Raw genomic sequence first — 23,824 nt, forward strand, 5'->3', positions numbered from 1 at the left:
TATGAGCTCTGCTACTAATGAGATGGGCCCTAAAGAACTGAAGCAGTACAAAAGCTAAACAAGATGCTCTCCTGCTTTTTTTATAAGCCAAAGGCACTTGTTTTGGTTTTCCAGATGGAGAAATACAACTTCACAATGCTTTTTTTCCATGATCAATTTAATTTTAATAAGGAATCCAAAACGCTCTTTTCTATACTGCTGTGTGAAGATTAAAAAAAAATCTGTTATTTTTTATAGATGTTATTTTTCACTGTTGCATTTTATTCTCTTTTAGGAATGGATACTCTGAATAGTGCCATTGAAAGTCTAATGGCTTCCTCTAGCAAAGATGACTGGTTGCCAGTTACCATGAACGTTGCTGATGCTACTGTCACAGTCATCAATGAAAGAGTAAGGCAGACTGTGCTGTTTAAAACACAGTTAAAATAATATGAGTGTTGAAAACCAGGAACACAGAAATGCTAGTGGGGTTAGTTTAAACTAAAATTCATTTGCTTGTTTTGCATTTTGTTTCTTTCCAGAATCTGCAGAGGCTCTTACTGCTCATATCAGCTTCGTTTTTCTTTATCATTCCAAGCATGTTCTCAGAAAAAAAAAATTATAAATATTAATTTGATACTTAAATTTAGTGTTTTCCATTCTAGGAATTTTGAGCCTAAAATGTTGTAGGTTAAGCCCAAAGTAGTAGCAATCCTGAATTCCAAATTGCATTTGCCTTACTCTTGGTATGGAAGCCAAGAGTAATATAAAAATCTGTGTTGCAGAAGAAAATGTAGAGCCTTTTCCATAGAGTTTAATACAGTGAGACTTACTAATGCAGTATTTTATATATGTCTTTTGATGAGGTACTAAACCAACTGCTTTATAACATACCAGTGATAGGGAAGCAGGTTTTGGAGTCATTATAGCCATGTTGTTTTCTTTCTTCACAAAACAAGCAGTTTCTAAAATGCACAACATTTAAAAATTTTGTGGTAACGCTCAAAGCCTCGGTTTTCTGGTGACAGCCTGGAAGTGGAGATCCAGCCCAGGCCTGAGCACGCTTGGTTTATGCTGATAGATCAGAAGAAATTACAATACTTTACCAAGATATCCTCCCATTTAATTGAAACTGAAAGCTCCACAGAGTATCCAGTATAATGCTCAGTCTTTGATCCACGAGCAGAATGAAGAGGAAGTCCTGGTGGAGTGTCGTGTGCGGTTCCTGTCCTTCATGGGAGTAGGCAAAGACATCCACACCTTCGCCTTCATCATGGACACAGGAAACCAGCACTTTGAGTGCCATGTGTTTTGGTGTGAACCAAATGCAGGCAATGTATCAGAAGCTGTTCAAGCTGCTTGTATGGTAAGTGACCTTCTTCAAAGGCATCTAATGGATTGATTTAGATTTTCACTGCCTCAATAAATCATCATTTTTTCAATCTTGCAATTATCTTAATTTCAAGACAGAGAAAATAAAGACAAAAATAGAAATTAATATCATGATATATTTAATCAATTAAAATCCAAACATTTTAATGTTTGAGTGCCAGCTTGGTGAGCAATTCCCCTTTAATTAGTTTCTCTCCTAACTGATGCAACATCTATGTAAACTAGAAATCTTTTCTTTCACTCCAGAAGTTACGTAATGCCAGAAAAAAACATTTTGCTTGGAGTTGTGCTATGAAATCCAGTGGTAATATAGTGAAAATAATCCATTTTCAAGAGTAACTGAATCCAGAAAATTTATTTTTCAGTTTTCAAATGGATATTTATATGATTTAGTACTTGCTGTGTGCTAATGTACAGTTTCTGCCCGAGCACTGACAGACCAATTTCCCATTAACTTCAGCTGAGCTTTTTGTCACAGCCAAAACAGAGGTTTGACTATATTTAATGAGAAAACACTAAAAATGCATTTGAAACGATCTGTGAAGTTATTGGATCCAGCAATGACTGCAGAATGCCTTTGCTTTGTTGCAGTTACGGTATCAGAAGTGTTTAGTAGCCAGACCTCCTTCACAGAAAGTTCGGCCACCCCCACCTCCTGCAGACTCGGTGACCAGAAGAGTTACAACTAACGTAAAAAGAGGAGTCTTGTCCCTCATTGACACTTTGAAACAGAAGCGTCCTGTCACAGAGATGCCATAGCTGTGTGAGAGAGAAGCTTCTCCTACCATCTGACTGAAGATAACAGTAGCTACGCTAAGGAAATGAGTGGACGATGTCTGACCTTCCGTTTCAGTTGCTGATGCTTTCTCTTCAGAGAATCTCCCCCTATCTGAACAATGTTAGACAAGCATGTTCTCTCCTTCTTGCCACCATCGTGTGATATGAAAAGAAGCATGAATAATTTTTTTGCTGTCAGTGAGTTACATCATGGGCAATGGAAGGTCTGTTTGATTGTAAATACATGAACATTACTTAAACTCACACAAAAAAGAGAATATGGCCATGTCCCTCCTAGTGAACTCATGCTAAAGTCCTTGGAGTGAATGATGCCTGAGTTAGAAGTTTCACTTTCTTGAGCTGGATTTGTCACAAACCAATCTTAAATCCTACAGCACTTCGCTCTCTTTTCAACACTGGAATAGGTATCAAGTATTAGCTACAACTGAATTACTGTAGATTAAACACCACGTTTTATTTTTTACAGAACTACACCTGTTTTAAATTGTTTGGCAGCCTTGGTCTAGCAACTACTTTAACATCTCCCTGACATGTTTTTAAATCATAGTGTCATAATGTCATCTTCTGGTTGCACATTATGGTTTTACAGACGAATTGTGTTTAAAACCAAACGAACGTTGAAAAATCCAGAAGTGTTTTCAGTAATTGAGTGATCAGGGGGGATCCACTGAATCTTTTCAGCTTTAAACATACAAATTCAACTGCTGGCTGTTAAATTTATTCTCCTAAATCTATCATTAATCCATCAAAAACACTGTTTGTTTCATGGAGGGCTCAAACCAATCAGGAATAAGAAAGAAGTGATTTTAGTGATTTTATTGTCTTACGACTGTTATAGAGATTAAACTATTCCATACCTTTTCTATACAAGTGTTTGAAATATTCAGTTCAGTGTCTGGTTGCATAATTCCCCCTTCCCCTCATATTGTTGCTGAATACTTAGCATGCCAGAAGAACAACAATTACATTTCTTGTTATTTACCAAATTTCAAGAATTTATGTTATTTTTAATGCTCTTATAACAAAATAAGAAGAGAGTTGTTTTTTAACAAGATAGTGTTTTGAGTACTAGAGTTGGATCTCAGTGCTTTTGCTCCAAAGACTTCATCTGATTTGCTTTACACACCTGCTGACCCTCACAAATCAGCCCAGCATTGCCCTCAACATTGTACCTCAGGCTAATTTTGAAATACATCTTCAGTCTTTCCCTTTGTCATCTTCTGTCTAACCTGCACATTGGTACAGAGTTTGGAAATGGAACATTAAGTATATTTAACTAGTGTTAAAAATGTTTTGCCTCCATTTATAGCTAGGTTCCAAACTGTCTCCCAAGTCTGCAAATTTGTCATACTCCAACGATAAAGGAGCAATGGCAAACTTCTTGTTACAGTAACTCTTTTTTTATTTTACTAAGCAAGAGACTGTTATAAACAAACTGTTTTCTTTTTTTATTTCCTTGTTCAAAGAAATTAATGACCACACCTGGCAAAGTAACTTAGGAACACAACAGGAAAGGAATGATGATTCAAGAAATTTCTGCATTGAGAAATGCAGGAAAATCATTACCAAACTCAGTGTGATGTATGAGCAAGTGTCAGGTGAAGGCTGGCTATGCAACTACTGTAATTAAATTTTGCTTTCTACAATACCCTCTGAAGAGCTGATCCTCTCTGGATCTCAGATCTCTTCATGACCACAACTCTGCACCTCAGGCACTGAAGCAACTGATTCCCCTCTCAAGGCTCACGCTCTTGCCACCTCCTTTGCACCACCTCTGTTGCCTGTCCTGCTGGAGAAGCTGCTTATGCTGAGTACACAGGGAGAGCTGGAGGGGAGGGCGTGCAAACAAACCCACCCTCTTCAGCAGAACCTGTGGTTTAACTGGTCACGGAGCCAGATCACAAGGCATGGGGATGGCAGCTTGCATATAGCTTCTGTAGTTTCCAGTACTGATGCCAGTCCCCTCTGTTAGGAGCAGTGTAAAACTCACATCCTATCAGAGAGTCACAGAACTGTTTGGTTGGGAAGAGACTTCAAAGGTTGTCTAGCTCCAGACCCCTGTCAGGGGGACACTTTTCACCAGAAGAGGTTGCCCATGCAACCTGATCTTGAACATTTCCAGGGATAACTGCTCTCAAACTGTGGTGGCTAACACTGTACCCTTAGGTAGAATTGTGAAGTGAAAAGAGGAAAGTTTCCTTGTTCATCATTGTGCTAGTGATTCACATTTTATTTTATTTTAAATTGAATACTTTATTGGCATCTTTTTAAAGTTCCTGCTGATGTCATGATTTGGGATTGGCAACAGTTGTACAGCAGTGAATTAATTTTCAACAGTATAATTAAATTTTGTCATTGCATCTGTGCAGTGCTGATTCCCCCCAAGAGAGATCCAGACTGTCTTTAACTAAATCAACACTTAGCAAACAGCAGTGTAAAGGTTCTACATCCATGTTCTCAAGGCTTGAACATCTGGTTAGCCTTCATTAGCAATGTGTGCAGCTGCAGGCAGGGCTGAGGAGAAGACAGAAAGATATTTGAAAAGCTGTACATCACTCGCCAGTGTGTGTTTTAAGAGGTTTATGTCTGTTAACAAAATGCTGTTGATTTTGCAAATATTTAATGTGTGCTTAATGATCTGACTATATGTGGCCTTTTTGCTTCGGTAGAGCTCCTTATTCTCCAAAAGACTTAATATACACCCAGGTGTTTGCAGAATCAGAACCTAATATTGCAATGCCTATTACCTTTTGTTTCACAATATATTCAGACACTCTTTTTTTACCACGGCCAAAAAAAGTATGTATGGGATGTGTGTGTGTTTGAGCAACTGCAACTGTTCTAGTTGATGTTATAGCAACCCTTCAGTTATCTATGCATTTTTTTATAATACCTAGTGATTCTGTAGACTGACAGCCATGTTCACTATGCCTTGTATGTCTGATGCCATATTCTAACTTAACCTGTTAAATACGGCTTAAAATATTTTTATTTTATTTATTCTATTTTTACTGAAATATCCTCCATTATTATGTTGATGTATTGTCTTTACTGGATGTACTCTTGTAATATTCTTCACTCTGTATACTATAGGTTGCCTAAAAAAGGCAGGCTTTGTAATTATTTGTAGTCACATTTTTATTGAAGTCTGTAGAAGAATCATGTAAAGCAAAGCTAATTTCTTAATTTTTTTCAATGCAAGTAGTAAGTCAGAGGTATCACGTGTCAGTCAGTCACGTCATTAACATGCTCCCTTGCAGAAGCAAGGAGATTTATATTCAGTCAATGACTAATAGATAAAAGCCTTTCTTTTGAAATCTGTACTGCTGGCTGTAGGTTTTATTTAAGCTACTTACTGCTTCATTTACAGGGGAGCAAGGAGGTGTGGGAGATGCAAGGCTATGGAGACCACCTACAGGGTGGTTAACAAATGGTGGGAATAACAAAAAATAGCATAGGAATGGCATAGAATCCATTCACAGTAAAACAAGGTTGAACAGTATACTTCCTGTGCAGAGTCACCTGTACCTAACAGAAATACTATGCCCTTTAGTGGCAGAGAAACAAAAATTGTGGAGTATCTATAGCTTACACCAGTTCTCCTAAGAGTTCTGTATTTCTTAATTTTATCCAACAGTTAATGGATCATTTACCATGGAATCCAAAAGCGTTAGTACATCACTCAGAGAGAAGAGAACATTCTCATTCCAGGAGCCAGTATGGGCTCAGCATTTCAGCATTACCCCCAAATGCATTCCTCCTTTCTTGGGCACATTAATTAACACATTGCCATAATGTGTGCTGTCCCGTCAGCCAGTGCAGGGTTGATTTAACAGCAGTAAGAAAGAAGGAACCACACCCCTGTTTATCAGCAGAGCCCAGTCTTACATAAAAGTCCCTGACTGACAACAAAAAGGACAATTTTCCCTGCTGTTGACCACTTCTCCACATTTAAATGTAATCTGTTCTGAGAATAAATTTAGCTGCGTAAAGTGATTGTCTCAACTGTTACTGCTCCATGAAACTGTGAAATTATTTTGTTCAAAATGGTGGTTGAGGGAAGGGAAAAACACACTGGTGGTTTAGAGGCAATAGCATTACAGTGAAGAGTTTTGTATCTGTAAAGCTGAAACAAGAGTTTCTAGTTGAAAATTACAAACAGACAACTGGATTACAGAAAAATAGCTACATAAGATACAGTTTTATTGTAAAATGTCAATGAGTGATATAGGCATCTACCTAGAAGCCATCTGAAAGCAGTCCCAGAGGTTGCCACCACGTGATGTTCCATGCTTACAAAGTAAGCTGCTGACCTGTAGTTGAAATATTCACTTTCTGATATTCTTGGTGAGACATCAAGATTCTGATTGGTTTAACCTCCATGTAACTGTGTCAAAAATGTAAATTCCTGAAAGCAAGATGAGGCCAAGTGTGGGACATCATGGCACATATTATGTAAGTAGCCCAGCAATTCTGTTATTAGACACATGTATGTTGTTTTACAAGTAATTTTAACTTCAGTAATGAATGATACAGATCTCGATTTAAAAAAAAAAATCGTTCTTTAACTGCAGAATCTCTTTATTTTAAGCACTTAACAGCCATATTGGGAAAAGAAGAAATCTCCATAATGTCCATTCCATTCCTATCCAACATGTAGAATCTCTCCTCCTACTAGATGGTTTTGAAATAAAATAAGAATTTTTCCAGTTCTACACATAGCACATGTACGTGTCTAAATCTATCCTTAGGCGTTTGTTCACAAATAAGAGTAGAGTTCACCGTGTTACTGGAACAGGTAAGGAGCATGGATTGCTCACAGGGATATGCAGAAGGTGAGGGATGTCTTTGTGTAGGACAGCTGGCTCATGTTAAAATGATAAAAGAAACTGATTGAGTGAAGCAAGGATATTTATCAGATGAACAAGAACCAGCTGTCTACACTGCTGGTGTAGTATTATTCACATCCTTTCTTAAAAAGGTACTGCTGATCCAATGACACTGACTGGTGTGGGTGAAAACAAACCAGAGATTTTGTAACATTTTCTTTGGATGGGTCTAAATCCAGATCCAAATGTCAAATTGGTAAAGTTCCACACTACTGGTGATGCTCCTGCCAACACTCTTGCCAAGTATCTGAAATGGTTGCCTAGAGGAAAATTTCTGAGCCACAGCTACCTTTGCCTTTCTATATTGCTGTGCTGTCTCTATTTCATTTTAACAAGTTCTAAATACAAATCAGATTTATTGTTAAAATTATCTGTGTGCCTCCCTTTATCCTCTGCCCAGATTACAAGACAGTTGTGGATATTTTACAGTTATTTTATCTTTGCCAGCAAAAGGGAGCAGCTTAGAAGCCCATGGCTGTTTCCAAAGACAGACAGCTACTCTGTCCAGTCATTATTCAGCTGACTAGCAGTCATACTTTGACAGTAGGAGCTTTTCTCAACTATGAACAGTTTACATTAAGAAATTGATTAAAAAAGCAGTTATGAACCGTGCTATCGTTTGATGTGACATTATGGTGAAAATTCTGTGGTTTTAGCATGAGAATATTTGACCTATTTTTCACTGTTAGTATTTCAATGCACACTTAAGTAGAAACCAAGAGAGCACATAGTAGAAAGCCTATGCATGGGCTTTAAAGTACTTGGCCAGTTTCCTGCACAGGCTTACTGTGCAAGGTTTATTTTCCATGCATCAGTCTTAAGTGAAAACTCACAAAAATGGTATCTAGCACTTGTAAAGAAAAGCCACTTTAAAAAAAATCATTCTCACTTTAAAAACATCAATTTGAAACTGATTACTTGTACAGGTTTAGGTCATGGTGGGGAGTTGGGTGTATCATTTAACTTGACACTTTGAAGTGTATAACAAGACACAATAGGTTTTTTTACCTCACTTCCCCCAACAGTCTATCAGCCTTAGGCAGCTGAACTCAAATCACTTTAAAGTGTGACTACTGGATTAAAAGTTACTATCTAACATGGATATTTCTACATAAATAGGCAATAATATATCTTTCCCAGGGCCAGATTATCCTTGCATGAAGATATACTGTCATGTAAGAGTATTGCTTAATCAACAGGAATCTTTACCTTTACAAAGGGAGGGCAGAGTCTGAAGGTTCATACAGCCAAGTTGGCTTGACCATTTTTGACCAGGGTGGTGGAAATATCCAACCACTTGGACGCTGTGCTCCAGTCTGGCCATGAAGGTAATGTTGATACCCTGGGTTTGTCCCATTACAACCTTTCATATGGTGTTATCAGTGGAGGCAAAGGGATTGTCAGGGGCTTCAGTACAACCCTGTTCTTTCTGCATGTGCCTTTTGGGCAGGTGTCTGCCTCTCATACACCTTGCCCAGAGGTGACAGATGAGATGTGGGCTTCAGCACTGTCAATGGGGCTTTTTGTGAATCAGGGTTCACAGATTTCTTCAGTTCAACACAGCTGTCTGTTCAGGGCACATTCTTTTGCTGTGTGTTACTGACTGCTGACTGCTTTAGACATGGATATGTTAGTGGCTGCTTTTGTTTGACACGCATTCTTTGTTGTACATTGCTGACTACTTTTTCCGCACATTCTTCTGTGGTGTGTTATTGGCTGCTTTCTTTTGGTGCACATTCTTTTGTGGTGATTTACTGGCTGCTTTTTTTTTGTGCTCATGCTCTTCATGTATCCTACAGGCTGCTTTATACCCAGGAACTTCAGCCTTAACTTTAGCTCCAGCTTGGCGGTGAGGGAGCTTTGCAGCTTTTGGCTTACTATCACTAGCAGTGACCTTACGTTTACGTTGTTTTACTTTCTCCTTTTTCACCTCTTCTTTTGGTTGTTCTTCAACAATGCCATCTAGTAGTCTTTTTGCTGCAGCAGAAGCCAAAATGTCTTTAGGTTTTTTAGATGTATCTTTCTGTAAATTTCACAGGAAACAACAATGAATCTAAGCCACAATACAGACCTTCTCAGACCTTACTCCATGAGAAAAAGACAGCAGAATCTAGCAGGACTTAAGTCACATGTGATAAATGCTAACCAAACTACTTACTTACAAAATTAGGAACTTGACTTGTGTACCGGATGGACTCTTCAGAGGCATTTTCTCGACTGACCCAATGAGGGGAAACTCAATTCTTGGCTCTGTAATGTGTGTCTGACTTGTGTTTAAACCCAGCTGGTTGCCAAGCCCCATGCAGCCACTCACTCACTCCCCCCCAGCAGGATTAGGGAAGGAACTGGAAGAGTAAAGCTAGAGAACTCCTGGGTTAAGATATAGACTGTGGTTCTCTGGGAAGACAAGTGCCATAACTGTAAATGTCCTCCCATATCCTCTTTTCCCCCACTTTATACAGTGAGCATGATGTCACCAGGTCAACATCCAAATATATAAAGAGAAATGATGGAGGAGAAATTATTTACAACTAGCTAAGAAGATGGTTTCTGTAAAGAAGGAATTTCAGATTAAATTATAAGTACATGTTTTCTACTTTGTGCAAAATGTTCATTCCCTGACCTAAAAAATGGCCATTGGAGCAATTGCTTCTTTGTAGTAAAATTTGACCCAAAAAATTACTTGTATTAACTACCTGCAACAAAAGTGTTTGTTTCTCTGGAGGGAGACAATATGGTAGAGTGATGCACATAGCACGATTAACTAAAACTCAGCCCAAGTTAAAAATACTTATTATTGTAAAGAAAGAGGTCAATAATAGGTAACTTGAAAGGCTTTTCATATGTAATTTTCTTACTCTTAATAAAATCTAACTTCCCCCAAGAGGCAAGCTTCTTTCAAGCACTGTGTGACAGAAAATGGTACAAATAACCAAGTAAGATCTCCTATCTTTAATTGGCAATGAAATTAGTTCTTCCCCACAGCCCTTTCACTTTTGGTGGGAAAAATGTGTATTTTTCTAAGAGACAAGAGGAAAATGTTGATGTTTAGAGATGCAAAGTAGCCCTTTAAGGCCTTTCCTCAGCAATCATGCCAAGACTTTTCCATTTATTCAGCAAAAGCCCCCTGCCTTTCCAGCCACATTTGCAGATGCCTTAGCTTGGGAAGGAAAGATACTCATACCTATTTTATTCAAATTATAATAGTGTCACCCAGAGAGATTAAGATTTCGGCCGCTTGGATATCTGGATACTGGAAAATCTTGGTGACACATAAATACATTTACTAGACACCATTTATCATGATCAAGCTGTGTATTTCATTCCAAAGTGTGGTAACAGCAATATATTTCCTTTAGATGTTGCTGGCACTAACTTGCATCAAGGGCCTGCTCTGATCATGAACAGCTCCAGAAGAAATGTGTCACTTCTGGAGTTTTATGCCGAGCACAGCATTAAAAGATGTGCCTGCTCAACTCACCTTTTGGTCTTAAGACAACTAAAGAGCAGCCAGAAATTTTATTTCAAATGTTCCATTTTGTTTATTATTCTGCAGAAAATTGCAGTGCTCATCTTCTGTGGAGTGATTTTAAATGGTTATTTTTGTAGCTTACCTCTCTCTCTAGAACAGCTAGGAAACAACCACTGGAAGTTTCTGAGGGCTCCATTTTGAAAAATATTTCAGTGGAAGTCTCTAAATTGGAGCAAGTAGAAAAAACAGAAGGAATAAGCCTGTAAAAAAGAAATAGAAGACCAGAAAATAATATTTAAGAATAAAAAAGGAGATAAGCAAGGATACATTAAGAGTAATCTTCAAATTATGAATTTCAGTAATAGCTTTATTGTAATTTTAAAAAACTGCTATTCAAGAAAGGCATGAGAATTCGTCTTTTTAGAATTAATTGGATTGTTACATTTTTTTCAGTAATTTCTTTATTTTACCAATTATTAAGTATATTAATCACCAGATAATATATAATCAGACAATGACAAGTTATGTTCTTTCTCAGGTGTGCAATTATTGATTTATCTAGTTGTCCCTGAAGTTGTGGAATGGTCTGAAAAAACTAAGCAGCTTGCAGAAATTGCAGAGGTGTTGACTTTGAGTTATATATGCTCATAATAAATATCTATCTAAGCTAAAAATCTTAGCTTAGGAAAATCTGCTATTTGTTCTAATTGAGTATTTCTTCTCCAATTTTACAGTTTTGCAGTGCATCAGTGGGGAGTGAAGAACTAGCCTCTTCTTGTATTCACCTTGTATTCCAGAAATGCCTGGTTGTTATAAAGGACTTGGCTCATAAGGCTGGGAAACCACTACTAAGCTGTCTCAGTACAGAAAAACACTATCAAAATGTCCTTTTGTAATTATAACCCCCTCCTCCTTTACTGAGGACTGTAAGATGGAATCCTGCTCCTAAATGCTCCACTAAGACTCTTGTGGCAGAGCTTTATTCAAAGATGGTTACAGAGAAATGTATTCAATATTTGAAAGCAATATCCTGATTTGGCTGGCTAATTCACTTTTAATGGGAAGTCTGCAAAACTGTTTGTTTCCAAGTTCTCACCATGATCTGGATTTTTTTTTCTATGTTCCTTGGAACTTGATAAAACAGGCCACAAGGCTCACACCCTCCTTGCATTACTAAATAAAACTCTCATATCTCATGACACGGATTTTTGATTTTAGATCAGCTTATTCAATGGAAAAAAAAGCCCAGTGGTAATCTTTTATTGATGTATACAAGTTACTGTTCACCAGGAATCCCTCCAACGACCCTGAAAAATGATGCAAAATTAATTCTAATTTGATAGGCCAAAGTGAAATGCACGAGTGGTTTAGACTCCTCTTTATATGCACCTGTTTTCCATGTGTGCCCTTACTTTACTAAAGCTGTTCCTGTAAACTCTCACATCCTAAAGCTAAGTTCACCTTAACCAGTGTGAATATGCTTGAAATCACCCTTAAAACTGCACAGCCAGCAGGGATCCCAAACTCCAACAGAGCCTTAATTTGTTTGGCACCACTTCACTACTGCAGAGTAATTCCCAAAAATAAAATGCACATAAGCAAAATTGTTGAAAGACTTTCCTGAAAGCCCTCAATTTTCTTGGAAAAGGGAATTAATGTCCAGTAGATCTCTGATGGTCATACAAGATGTTTTATTGTGATTTATTGTCTCAAAGATACTACTGTGAACATGGGGGCTAGTAACTCTGCAGCAGCCTTTCATTCTATACTGCACTGTTTAGTCAAGTTCTCTAATTAATTCTAAGAAAAGTGTAAAAGGAATTTTCCTAAGTAGTACATGCATCTTAAATGGCTTGAGCTTTCATCTTAAGCATAATCACTGTATATTTTATTTATGGTGTTCTATTACTGTTCTGTTCATGCTGGTTACCAGAAGCTTTATTGTAACAAGGACTACGATGAAACATCCGAGATACTGCATGACAGTGAAGGAAGAAGTGAATCTGAAATTGTCATTTATGAAGCTCAATCAGTCTTCAGTCAGAAATTTGCTAAGGTCTGAAAGAATCCTAATGCAATTTTATTGTCCTTTTCTTACCATCCAAGATTGCCTTTTTAAAAGTGTAAGTATGATTTGGTGGTTTGACAACATTCATGATGCTTCTGCAAAACAGTGAACAGATTTTGGGTTGGCTTTGTGGGGAGGTGAGGTGTTTTACACATGGGGGATTTTTTAAAACATAATTAAAGCTCCAAAATATCAGAACAAAAATATTAGATGAAAAAGTCAATAGAGTACTGCTAAGTACTCTCATAAACAGAAAAAATGGCATGACAGGCAGCAAAAGCTATTTTAATTTCATGCAAAATACACAGCAGTCTAGGATAAGAATTATTCTACAATTTAAAATCATACTTTAATTTTTCTACAGATACAACTACTCATTCTGTACCTATATCGTCGTACTTTTTCTCCCTCTACTCCAGATTCCAGTGCTTTTTTCACTACAAGTTCATTTTCTTCTGGGTAAATTGAACAAGTGCTGTAAACAATAGCTTGTACTTTCTTAACTACAAAACAAAACACATCTTTTTTTACTCTTCAGATTCTTCGTACAGACAGAGGTTTGGTAAAAATTAAATGCATCATAAAAAATACGTCACTTTTCCCTCCTGATTTCTAGTGTTTTAAAATAATTAAAATATTTTCAAATATTTGCAGATTTCAGCACAGAGTCAAAGCTGTCTCCAGTCTTTTCACACAGTTACAAAAAGAGAGAGGAAGAAAGTGACAGCATGCAGATGGAGGGAGACTGCATTTGCAGAATTTCCAAAGTAGATATACCTAAGGCATAAGTTCTCTCACAATAGTGAAGAGTATTGCATTAATGTGTGGTGGACACCAGGACATAGAAACACCATCAGACTGGAGGAAATAATTATTCAGGGGGTTTGGTTACATGGTTTTGTTAATTAATAGAGTAATCAGTGTATTTTAAACTATATTAAAACTGGTGATAATACAATGGAACTGATAGTGCAAAGTCTTCCCAGAAACTGGGAAAGTAGCACACTTACATTTCAGTGCATGAATCAACTCATTAAACTGCCTCTCAGCAAGAACACTGAGTTTATCCTCAGACACAAATCCTTGGAAAAGGTCTCGTAGCAATTCTGCATCTAAAAGCAGAGAGTAGTAAATTTAGTCTTGGATTTTGTATTAGTGTCTGAAAATTCAGTTGTTTGCAGAAGCAGACCTGGTTGTTACTGGTACAGTGGGAAGATAGGTTTTACAAATTAGAATACCAAGGAGTGCCTGATTTATTTGCCTTACTTCTTTACCTGTCATTACTGATGCCTCTTATGTGCTTCTAGTTAATGAAAATTGTACAGTGAAAGAACTTATACAAACAGTCAGTAAAGGAATGTAATCAAATAGAAAATTATATACATGTTGGTATCTTGAAATAAATTTTCTGCCTATAGTCTTTTTACTTTAAAAAAGCTATACACAAACTTTCATAATATCAACCTGAAGCAGTCACAGAATTACGCAATTTAATTTCTATGTTTTATAGTAATTAAAACAAGGAAGGTTTCTTTAACAATATACAATTTACTGAAGCACCTACACTGCCTAGACCACAATACTTGGATCTATTTCTACCAGAAAGCATGAGCTCAATATTGCATCAAAAGTTACCTCCATCTTCACTTATAATAAGCTCCACTGGATTGCCAGCACCCAGTCCAGAGCATTTTGGTAGCAGCAAAATAACTTTTGCCTTTTCAAGTCTTGGGTCTGTTGTTCCAAGCTCAGTAAAGTCTTCATGTAACAACTGAATATCTGAAAAACAGGAAAAACTCAACACTTACAGAATGCAAGCAAGTTTTCCTACAAGTAATAAAGGTGCAGAGACTGTGGTATTACACAGAATTCAACAGAGCTACAATCTGCTAGATTCAGATCCTTCAAAATATGGCCTATGTATTTCAAACAGACTGAAGGGCTGCATCTTCCACTGAAAAAGACAGTTAATGGGGTTGCAGTATTGCTGCATTCTCTCCTGATTGTGTCCTCCAGGTAAACTGAACAAGTGCTTATGTTTTGGATTAACACTCTCAAACAGCTGGAAATCAGACTGGCAACAGCGGAAACACCAAAAGTTCCCCGCTACCAGCTACACCAACTGCTACATAGTAGCTACTTCTACAGAAAAAAATCACCAGTATTTCAGGAGCTTGCATGTATAATATGGCTAGACTGCAATTAACTTGACTATAGCTGAAGAGCTATCACGTCACTTTGTGACAAAAAAGTTGTTACTACAACCCCCAAGCCTCTAAAAGAGGGATCTCTGAGTTCTGATAGAATTAGTCCATATTTACAGATATCACAAACATCTGTATTACAATACTTTTTGAATACCAATCGTTTTATCACCTACTTTCACATCCCATATGACTGAAACTGTTCCTCAGTTCTTCTTCTTTTGCCGAAGATTTCACACCACAGACAAAAACGGTGGATATGCTGGGATTTGTCAGCACTGACATATGGGCAATGGTCAGGTGGGAACCTACGTGAGCCACTATAATGTCACCTCCTTCACTCAGCAGTGCCTGTGCAGAGTGGACAGCAAGGCTGCGAGACTTATCCTGCAAAACATTGACACAAAAATTAACTAAGATCAACTGCTGTGGTTTCTATGAATGCCAACCTTCTTTTCCAAATTAGTTAAGTGTTTCATTGTTTTCATAGCAAATGGGAGTAGAAGGGAGGAAAAAAAACTAATCAGGGTTATCTGCAAATACAGAATTAAATAAATTACAAAACCAAGCAGTCACTCAATAGATTTAAATAACTTATTTCTAAATAATACATAAAAAGCATAATATCTATAGGTGAAAATAAAGTACATATCATCCCTGTAAGGAGGAACTCCTAGCAACAGCTTGTTCCAGAAAAGACAAACACAGGCCACAATTCAGGCAGAATTCATCCTCTGAGACGGCTTAACAGAGAAATGCAAAACGATTCACATAGCTCTTGATGACAATTACAGGAGAAATGTTGCTCTTGTAGATCAAAGATCAAGATTTTGCTGAAATTCAAAGAACAGGGAGGCAGATTGGAATGCAGAAAACATAGGGACAACTCCAAAAGTGGTACAAATGCTCTTGAACCCCTGGCGATTAAGAGAAAACTTTATCAAATTACTTAAAAAGGCAAGGAGTGAAGATACTGACCACAGATACCAGTGGTCACCAAATTTGACAAACTGATGATAAATGGAAAGGGAAAAAGAAAGTGCTAAGCATTTGAGTTCATATCACTATCTATGTACACACAGCATTCAAGCACCACCCCACACCACCACAGAGATGGAGGTTTTGATCGTTTTATTTACTCATTTTACTTTTTATTTACTCATTATACTTCTAAATAATAACACTCAGAATTTGATCCCATTATCTACAGGGCTGTCATCTATAGTTCTTTTCTGTACATATTCTATTTTAAATCTACAAACTGAAATGGAATACTGAATACTGAGTCACTTTTTAGGTTGAGCAATAAATTTTGACACTAAAGTTTTCAGACATCTAGTGAAAATGCTGGTTGAAATGTTCCTGCTAGGCAGTCAAGAATCATCACACAGTTCAGATGATTCATGGTTGTGCTGTTGCATGGTTACTGCAAACCACTACTCTAGAACAGAAACCTCCCACCAAACTTCACTGGGGAGTCTAATAATGGCAAAAAGACAAGTGGGGGTTATGGAGATCAAGGAACTTTGTATTTTGCACAAAATACAAAGAAGTGTGATCATTCCATCACCAACATGCATTTAAAGAGGAAGAAATATTACAATAGCATACCACTATCTACTAACTGGGGGAAAGCATATGGAGTTACATTGAAGCTTTCCACCCATTTTCAGAAGTAAGACTGCCTCTTTTGACCACTTTTTGTATTTAGTTCAAAGCTCTAAGATTAAATTTTAAACATTCTACTACCATAATTGCAGCTATCAATTATAAGCAATGACATTTGTATGCTAAATTTAGTAAGTGGATCAGTCTATAACCTAATTATTACAAATGTTCAAAATCTTATGAGAGTTTGTTGCTGCCTAACAGATTTAATAGAATAGTCACACAACACACAACCTCTTCTAATGCAAAGAAATTATTTAAATTTGCAGATCATCTCACTCAAGGCTGAACATCAACTCACCTGCAGTAAGAGTTTGCAATCTGCAAAAAGATCTAAATTAAGCAGTTCTTCTCTAAGAGAGGAAGGAAAAACCAATACATCGTGGCAATGTTGGTCCACAGCATATGTATAATGGTCAAAGTCTGACACAGATTCAACCTTTGTGAATCCCTTCATCTCCAAATCTCTGATAACATCTTCAAGGCTGTTAACATACAACTCTGACTATTAAATATACAAGACTTACTTAAGCAACATAGTTTACATTGATTAGAAGAATTTTTTACTTCTGTTATTGTGTGTGTATACATAATGCATATATATATAGGTATAAAATGCATACTGTCTAATGCAGGAGGGAAACTTAATCTACTTTAGGTATCTTGGAACAATCAAGTTAATAAGTCTGATACAATTAACTTAAGAAGAGGCATGTGTCTCCAGAGGATGATTCAAAGCATCAAAACAGAGATGGCCATGGGCTCAGGAGACACTGTAGCAAATTTACTGCTGGAATGCATTAGTTCTTTCAATTGCTTTCAATCCAGCCCAGCTCACCAATAATTTTAATGGCTGATACTGAAAGAATCCTTGTGTAAATGTAATGAAGGCATAACTGCTGAGGTTAGCAATTCAAATATCATAAAGATTTGAAGGTATTTTTAGCAAGAGGTGTTTGTTGAAATGCTATTTCAGACAGTGCCATAAGTTTATACAGTACATTAAAGATGGGATGAATGGAGCAGCTTTTATTTATTTCCTATTTAAGGGTTCTAAAGTCACACCTGAAGTAAGGTAACATTATCTTGAAGAGCCTATAACCTAAGCACTGAACACTGGTGCAAGACAAGAGTAGTGAAACAGAATTCTTGAAAACGTTATCAAATTGATACCTGTCTAACAAAACAGATAACAGGATAATCTGGAATGGTTCATGTATCAGTTAGTACAGAACTGGGAACATCAGTGTTACATATATAGTAGTCTACAGAATATAAGGATTTTTAAAAGTGTATTTTAATTTCAAGTTTACACTATCCTTACAGAATAAGCAGCAGATTTAAGTATTGTGTCTTAACACTCTTTGCCAAGGATATGGTTTACACTAATACACCTGCTTTTAAAGACGTTTTCTCTTATTTTTTGTCACCAAGTTAATTCGCTCATATTTTTTCCTAACTTTATTTCCTCATTTATTTGATGAAAGACCCACAAAAGCAACAGAATAGTAAGAAGAACTGTTTCAAAACAGTGTATAAATACCACTACTGCAATATAGAAAAACTACCAAAAAAATGTGACACAATGGCACTGGACTAAGCACAGTTTCCTGTAAGAATTTTTAATTACTGGTAAAAATATAACCTGGAAATTCTAAAACAAGCACGTAGCAAACAATATCACTTCATGTGCAAAAAGATCAGTATCAGATGATACTTTAAAGACCTTACCTGATTTTAAGTGTGTTTATCCAGAAACAGACAGGTAAAGCAGAAGCCCTTTGTTCCTGCTTCCATACAGTTTCTGGTAAAAAGTATTCAATTGAAAGAGCGTCGTATTTGATGCGACATCGTGCTAGTGCAGCTGCCAGTTTGGTCCTGTAACTATAAAAACAGTCACAAGTTTAATTAAAGTTTTATAAATATTTTCATCATCTGTTAGCAAGTAACATTTCTGTTGCAGTACTATCTTGCTCAGAAACCAAATCCAAAAGGGACACCTTCTGCAAGATGCAACAGAAAATAGAGTTACAGAACATTTTATACCCCAGACAACAGTGCAGAACTGGAATTATAACAGGTGACTCTCAAATACATTTATTTTCTCAGACAGCTCAAAAAGAATCTCAGTAAGTGTTTGGAACTGCAATGTGTGGAATACAACCATCAGATTAATTTGCATATTTGAAAATGTAAATGCATATATGTACAGAATGAGCATTTGATGAAAGCTGGCCCCTAAACGTGTAGAGAACCAGTACAAGTATGATGGCAATCAGGAGTCACTTTTGTTATTATTATCACATGATGATCTCCAAGAAAATATTTCCAGATTTTTCTTCCCACAAGTTTCATGCATATTCCTGATACATGGTAATTCAAAATAAATAAAAAATGCTGGTGAACTACTTCAGGTATCTTACTTACTGCCCTCCAGAAATAGCTTGCCCGTAAGAGAATAATGAACCTTTTGGGCCATTCTAAATTTTGTCTAATAAATGCCTTTTGAGTTAGTCAACTGACTGATGGAAGAGATAATAAATATTAAAATGGTTATGTATTCTGGTTTTTGTTCTAATTATTTAAAATAATAAATATTTAACAAAGTTTCATAGTAGGAGTACTGCTAAATAGACAAATGTTATTCCATTCCATGACCTCTTGACTCTGTTACACTTGCAATTATTAATATTTAATGAATATTTAATTTCCTTCCTAGAATTCTATGAAAGTTTCAACAATGTCAAAATGAGATAAGATGCCTGCAAAATAATCCACAGTGTAAGGATGGTTTCTTATCTGTATTTTTCATAACTGTATAAATATGCCTCCAAACTAGGCTCTCATTAAAACAAAAAGCCCGCAAAATTTTAAGGTGAAAGACATGTTTAATAATTATCTTTATCAGGAACTGATTATACAAATCTTCATTTTTGCTAACCTATATCAACAAAAAAATAGCTCTTTGCAGATATACCTGTATAAATAATGCCCTATTTCCTGAACTTCTGCTACAACTTCCTCTTCAGCAAAAATCTTTCGTTTTTGAAACTTTCGGTCTTGTAGGTCATAAAGCATCACAACAAGCAAGCTGGTTAACTCATCTGGCTGCAAGACAAAAGCAGCTGGATAGACAAAGTGACCCAAAGCATGCCTTATTTCTGCAAAAAGATCCATATCAAACAGCAGTCTCCCACGTAAAATATATTAATAACCCTTAAATGCTTACTTGCAAGAATATCAAAGTAATTACTTGTTGAGAGTTAATAAAATACTTTTTTTAAGAAAAGATGTTTTTAAAACTCAAATACATAACTTACAAGTTATTTAGATTATCAAAATGGAAAAACATTCTCCATGCACACAGATAAAATACTGTATCTCAATTTCTAATGTTATCAGAATTGAAACTTTGAAATTATTTTCTCTTTATAAAGTAGTTTGTTAAATAGCTAAGCTAACAAGAACTTCTTGTCTATAAATTTCTCTCTTGTGGGATTCTTCCATATGTAGGATCCGATACACTCAGTTATAACAACCCTTCTGCTTTTGGGAGATATATATATATAAAACCTCCTTTCTCTGTCTAAATATTTAAACCAGGGAGCATCTCCTACTTAAGAACAATAATTATTGCATTTCAGTTACTACTGTCTGCCTCTTCACATAAAATTCTTACAGTTATTATGCTTTCTAAAATTCTCACCTTCTCACAAATATGAGAAGAAATATAACAAAACTAGTTAGAAAACTCAAATTATTAGGGAAATACCACCAAACACAAAATGTTAACATGGAAGTCTTACTTCCTTACGAAAACAAGTCAAAGATAAATGTGCTAGATCATTTGCCTGCTCACATCAACCTCCACAAAAGAGGAGCTTTTTATTGATAAACTCAGCTCAAGTTTAACTTGCAATTTTCAAAGGCATCAAAGACAAAACTGGAAGGAACAGCAGAATATTCTGCCAACTCTAGAACTGCTTTCCATATCAATGCAGGAAAGCATGTTGAGCGAGTAAACTGGACCAGTTTTAGCCAGTACAATATTTGTATACAGTACCGTTTTGACCAGGAAATGAACCATGAGGTTAATGCATTTTTTTGTCTCATGGGATTCACTGTTTTCCAGCTGCCAAGGACAGGAAGGAAACATTTTTTTTCCCCACTCACAAAGGGAGACAGCTGAGAAGGAAAGCACATGGGCATGGACAATATCACTGAGCATGTACTGTGCTGAAGTCAAGTTCATGGCTCGCTCTCCCACCTTCTTTCTTTGAAGGTTTTGACTCCCAGCAATCAGTTGCAGGAGAATCTCACAACAGACCTTGAAGATGGGTGCTTTAGACAACCACGTGAAAAGGTCAGCAGTATTTCAGTCTAAGGCTGTCATGGAGTTCAAAACAACAAAGGTGGTTGTTTTGAAGAATGTTGTAGAATCCTCAGAAAAGGTACTAATTACATCAATACAGAAAATAAAAATGCCTCACAAAAATGTTAACTTACTATTGAGTAGCATGGGTAAACCTTACTGTCTAACAATATTTCTTCAAGAAGATCTTGATCTGTAAAAAGAAGAAAATGTTGACAAGTTATGCCACTCTACAAGATTCTATGGAAGTAAACCTTGTAAATCACTAAACTCTAATTTTAAACATCATGAAAATTGAGGGCAAATTCAATCACTGACAGTAGCAACCCTATATAATACATTTACATGAAAAAGAATAGGCTTTAAATGTTTGATTTCACAAATGCTAATAACACTTAGCTACATTTAAATAGGAGGGACATGAGTAGTCTAGTAAATATATATATTCATCCATATTTAGGATCTGAAAAGAACCACGGAGATGAACTCAGTTGGTCAGAGCAGGGTGCTAGAAACACCAAAGTTGTGGGTTCAATCCCCTTGTGGGCCATTCTTGATGATCCTTGTAGGTGCCCTTCAATTCAGAATATTCTGTGAATCTGTGACTCTGTATTAACCTGAAGCTTAACAAAACCTTCCTCAGATGACTGCTGTCAGGCAGACACTGATTATTTGTTTTTCCATGATTTCTCTGCTGCATCATTTCTGATGGCAATCCTTGGGTAAGTTTTGTACTTACATTTGAGAGCATTGAAAGCCAGTTCATAAGATGCACGCCTGGAATGCTCATCTTTAAAAGCCACCATGGGAGATTCTGAGTTATCACCATACCGCACCTGGCTTTTATCCTCACTCTTTTCAGTACGAATGCCTTGAAAAATCTTAGCTGCATTTATGTATATGGAGTCAGGATAGCCACTCTTCTCAATCTGAGTCACTGTTCTTTTCTCAACAGATCTCTTTTCATCTGAAATTTTCGTTTTACTCAAAACTGAAGTACCATTTATAACATCTTCATGTGAAGACACCAAATTACTTTCAGAATCTGGCATTTTTCCAGTTACTGACTGTGCAAGTCAAAGTCACAAGCCTGCTGCCTCTGCAAAAAAACAAAGTTTGTACTGAATCATGACATTTTCTTTCACTATAATACACTTTTTCCTTCCTTTTAGGGTCTTCAATAGAATTTATTTTCTTTTTCAGGCTCTAACCTTGCAAATACATATATATATTTGTATCATTTATATTTCTATACATCTATCTTATTACAAACATAGAGAAATATTTTTAAGAGTTTTCTTACATTATTTGTTTTTACCAATGCACATGCAAAGACTGGTTACTTGTTTCAAGAAGGCCAGTGCCTTACAATCACTGGTCCTTTACAGACTATACACACAGGTCTGATTCTCAGTGTCTAATAAGAACCATTATTATTGCAGGCAGAATAGTATCTCTTACTAGGAATTCTCCTTTAATAAAAAAGACACCAAAATTTCAAAGCAGACATCATGTCTTTTAAAGAAGAAACATCTCAAAAAGAGCTGCAGTGAATTCCAAATGTTTGTCCACTAAACTGTGTATCTGTTCTTAAAAGTGGAAAACAGAGATCAATGTTAACGTATTTAATGTATTACCTAAACAGCACAATTTTAAATATAGGAAATACATCCTGAGTCTCTCTAGGTATTATCCAACTCTCTTTAAGCCCATGTGCATTTCTTAAATTTTCTACACATCTTGAATTTACAGTAAAATAAAAATTACCTTCCTCAGAGGTGGAATAGGGCTTCAAGAAAATGAAAACATCCCCGAGTAAGCTGAATGCAAAAATATGCTAAAGTTCCACATAAAATGTATTGGATTTACCCTACTCGCTCTGGTTGTGATAACATGCATTTATTATTATGCCTGGAGATGCAGAAGTCATATTAAATGTTCAGAAGTGGGTTAAGCCAGAATGAATTTAAACACAGAATAAAGATTTTTTTAAAAAAATCAAACTAGTCTTCCTGCCTAGGGAGGAATAATACAACAGAACTATGAGGAATTTAGCAGCTATAGCACAAAAAGCTAGGCATGGATCCACTGTTGCTATTCTCACGAGATAGAAGGGGTCTTCTTTTTTGCTACATAATTTAGTTCATCACAATAAAATACATACCTCTTCTTCCCAGTTCAGACATACTTGCTCAGCATCCTTTCTTCCTCTCTCCTTTCCTGCCCCCCATGACAAAAAGCCACAGTGGCAATGGAGGATGGCAGCACACAGATTTGGAGGGGCAAGGAGGGGGACACAAACTGTTGCTTCTCCAGCAGGCAGCCATGAAATGCTCCATGCTAAACCAGCATCCCCCCATTCCAACTCCCTTTCACAAACATGGGTGACACTCAGCCCATCTCTCCCCTCCCCAAGTCCGTGTCTGTCTAGCCCAGCATGCTCCACACAATAGACCAGCATAACTTCCTGCATTCTGGCAACTCATCTGGAGGAGGCCACATCTCACTCTCCTTCACCAGGATTTGCTCTCCAAAACTGAGAACTGTAGAAGCAACTTTTACTGTTACTTTACAGAGGCCTTAGGCCTCAGGCAGTTTCTTCAAGCAGGAGTTTTGCTCCAACATCCCTGTTAGATGCAGCAGTGATGGATCCATGGAGCAAACATAAATTTGTTTTATGAAACAGAACAAGAAGTTGTTAAAAATGCATATTATAAAGTTGGCTTTTTGCAAGATATGTGCTATATGATTAATAATGTGATGAGGAGGTAAGTTTTTATTTCTGCTGTTAGTAAAGAAAATTAGGCATAGTGGTAGTAGTGATATAGTATGCTTAAACTGTCTGTTTGGCTGGGATAACATCCAGTGAACATGTAAAGAAGACTCTGTTATTGATACACCAACTATCAGCATCTCCCATCTAAAGAAAGCACGGACCAAGGCCCAATCTGGAGGTGATAATGAAGACACAGCCAAGAAACA

General features: G+C 36.7%; 2 protein-coding genes across 11 annotated transcripts in view; one reads left to right on the plus strand and one right to left on the minus strand.

Moving 5' to 3' along the window:
* APBB2 (amyloid beta precursor protein binding family B member 2) overlaps positions 1–6,161 on the plus strand; it is a 110,601-nt gene extending 104,440 nt beyond the window's left edge. For all 10 annotated transcript variants that reach the window (XM_066317079.1, XM_066317084.1, XM_066317081.1 and 7 more), the window contains 3 exons: positions 275–390; positions 1,166–1,345; positions 1,963–6,161. In XM_066317079.1, coding sequence (XP_066173176.1) covers positions 275–390; positions 1,166–1,345; positions 1,963–2,130 — 464 coding nt within the window. In that variant the 3' untranslated portion in view covers positions 2,131–6,161. The remainder of the gene's footprint in view (positions 1–274; positions 391–1,165; positions 1,346–1,962) is intronic.
* A 2,575-nt stretch (positions 6,162–8,736) lies between these two features.
* NSUN7 (NOP2/Sun RNA methyltransferase family member 7) lies at positions 8,737–22,076 on the minus strand. The gene is made up of 11 exons (XM_066317434.1): positions 21,582–22,076; positions 20,977–21,035; positions 19,448–19,578; positions 18,202–18,354; positions 16,772–16,955; positions 14,979–15,189; positions 14,234–14,377; positions 13,609–13,710; positions 12,984–13,101; positions 10,673–10,790; positions 8,737–9,081 (listed from the first exon to the last, which is right to left on the minus strand). The coding sequence occupies exons 1-11, from the start codon at positions 21,892–21,894 to the stop codon at positions 8,737–8,739; spliced, it is 1,878 nt and encodes a 625-aa protein (XP_066173531.1). The 5' UTR covers positions 21,895–22,076.
* Between the last annotated feature and the right edge of the window lie 1,748 nt (positions 22,077–23,824).

The sequence above is a fragment of the Sylvia atricapilla genome, chromosome 4 (assembly GCF_009819655.1).
Source record: "Sylvia atricapilla isolate bSylAtr1 chromosome 4, bSylAtr1.pri, whole genome shotgun sequence".
In the NCBI taxonomy this organism is placed as follows: Eukaryota; Metazoa; Chordata; class Aves; order Passeriformes; family Sylviidae; genus Sylvia; species Sylvia atricapilla.

Excerpts from the sequence above, each read along its gene's own strand:
- NSUN7 (XM_066317434.1), bottom strand. The coding sequence starts at position 21,894 with ATGCCAGATTCTGAAAGTAATTTGGTGTCTTCACATGAAGATGTTATA. Across the intron at positions 19,579-20,976 it reads TTTACCCATGCTACTCAATA|CCAGATGAGTTAACCAGCTT; the intron begins GTAAGTTAACAT and ends TTTGTCTTGCAG. Across the intron at positions 14,378-14,978 it reads CAGTCATATGGGATGTGAAA|ATATTCAGTTGTTACATGAA; the intron begins GTAGGTGATAAA and ends CCTGTTTTTCAG.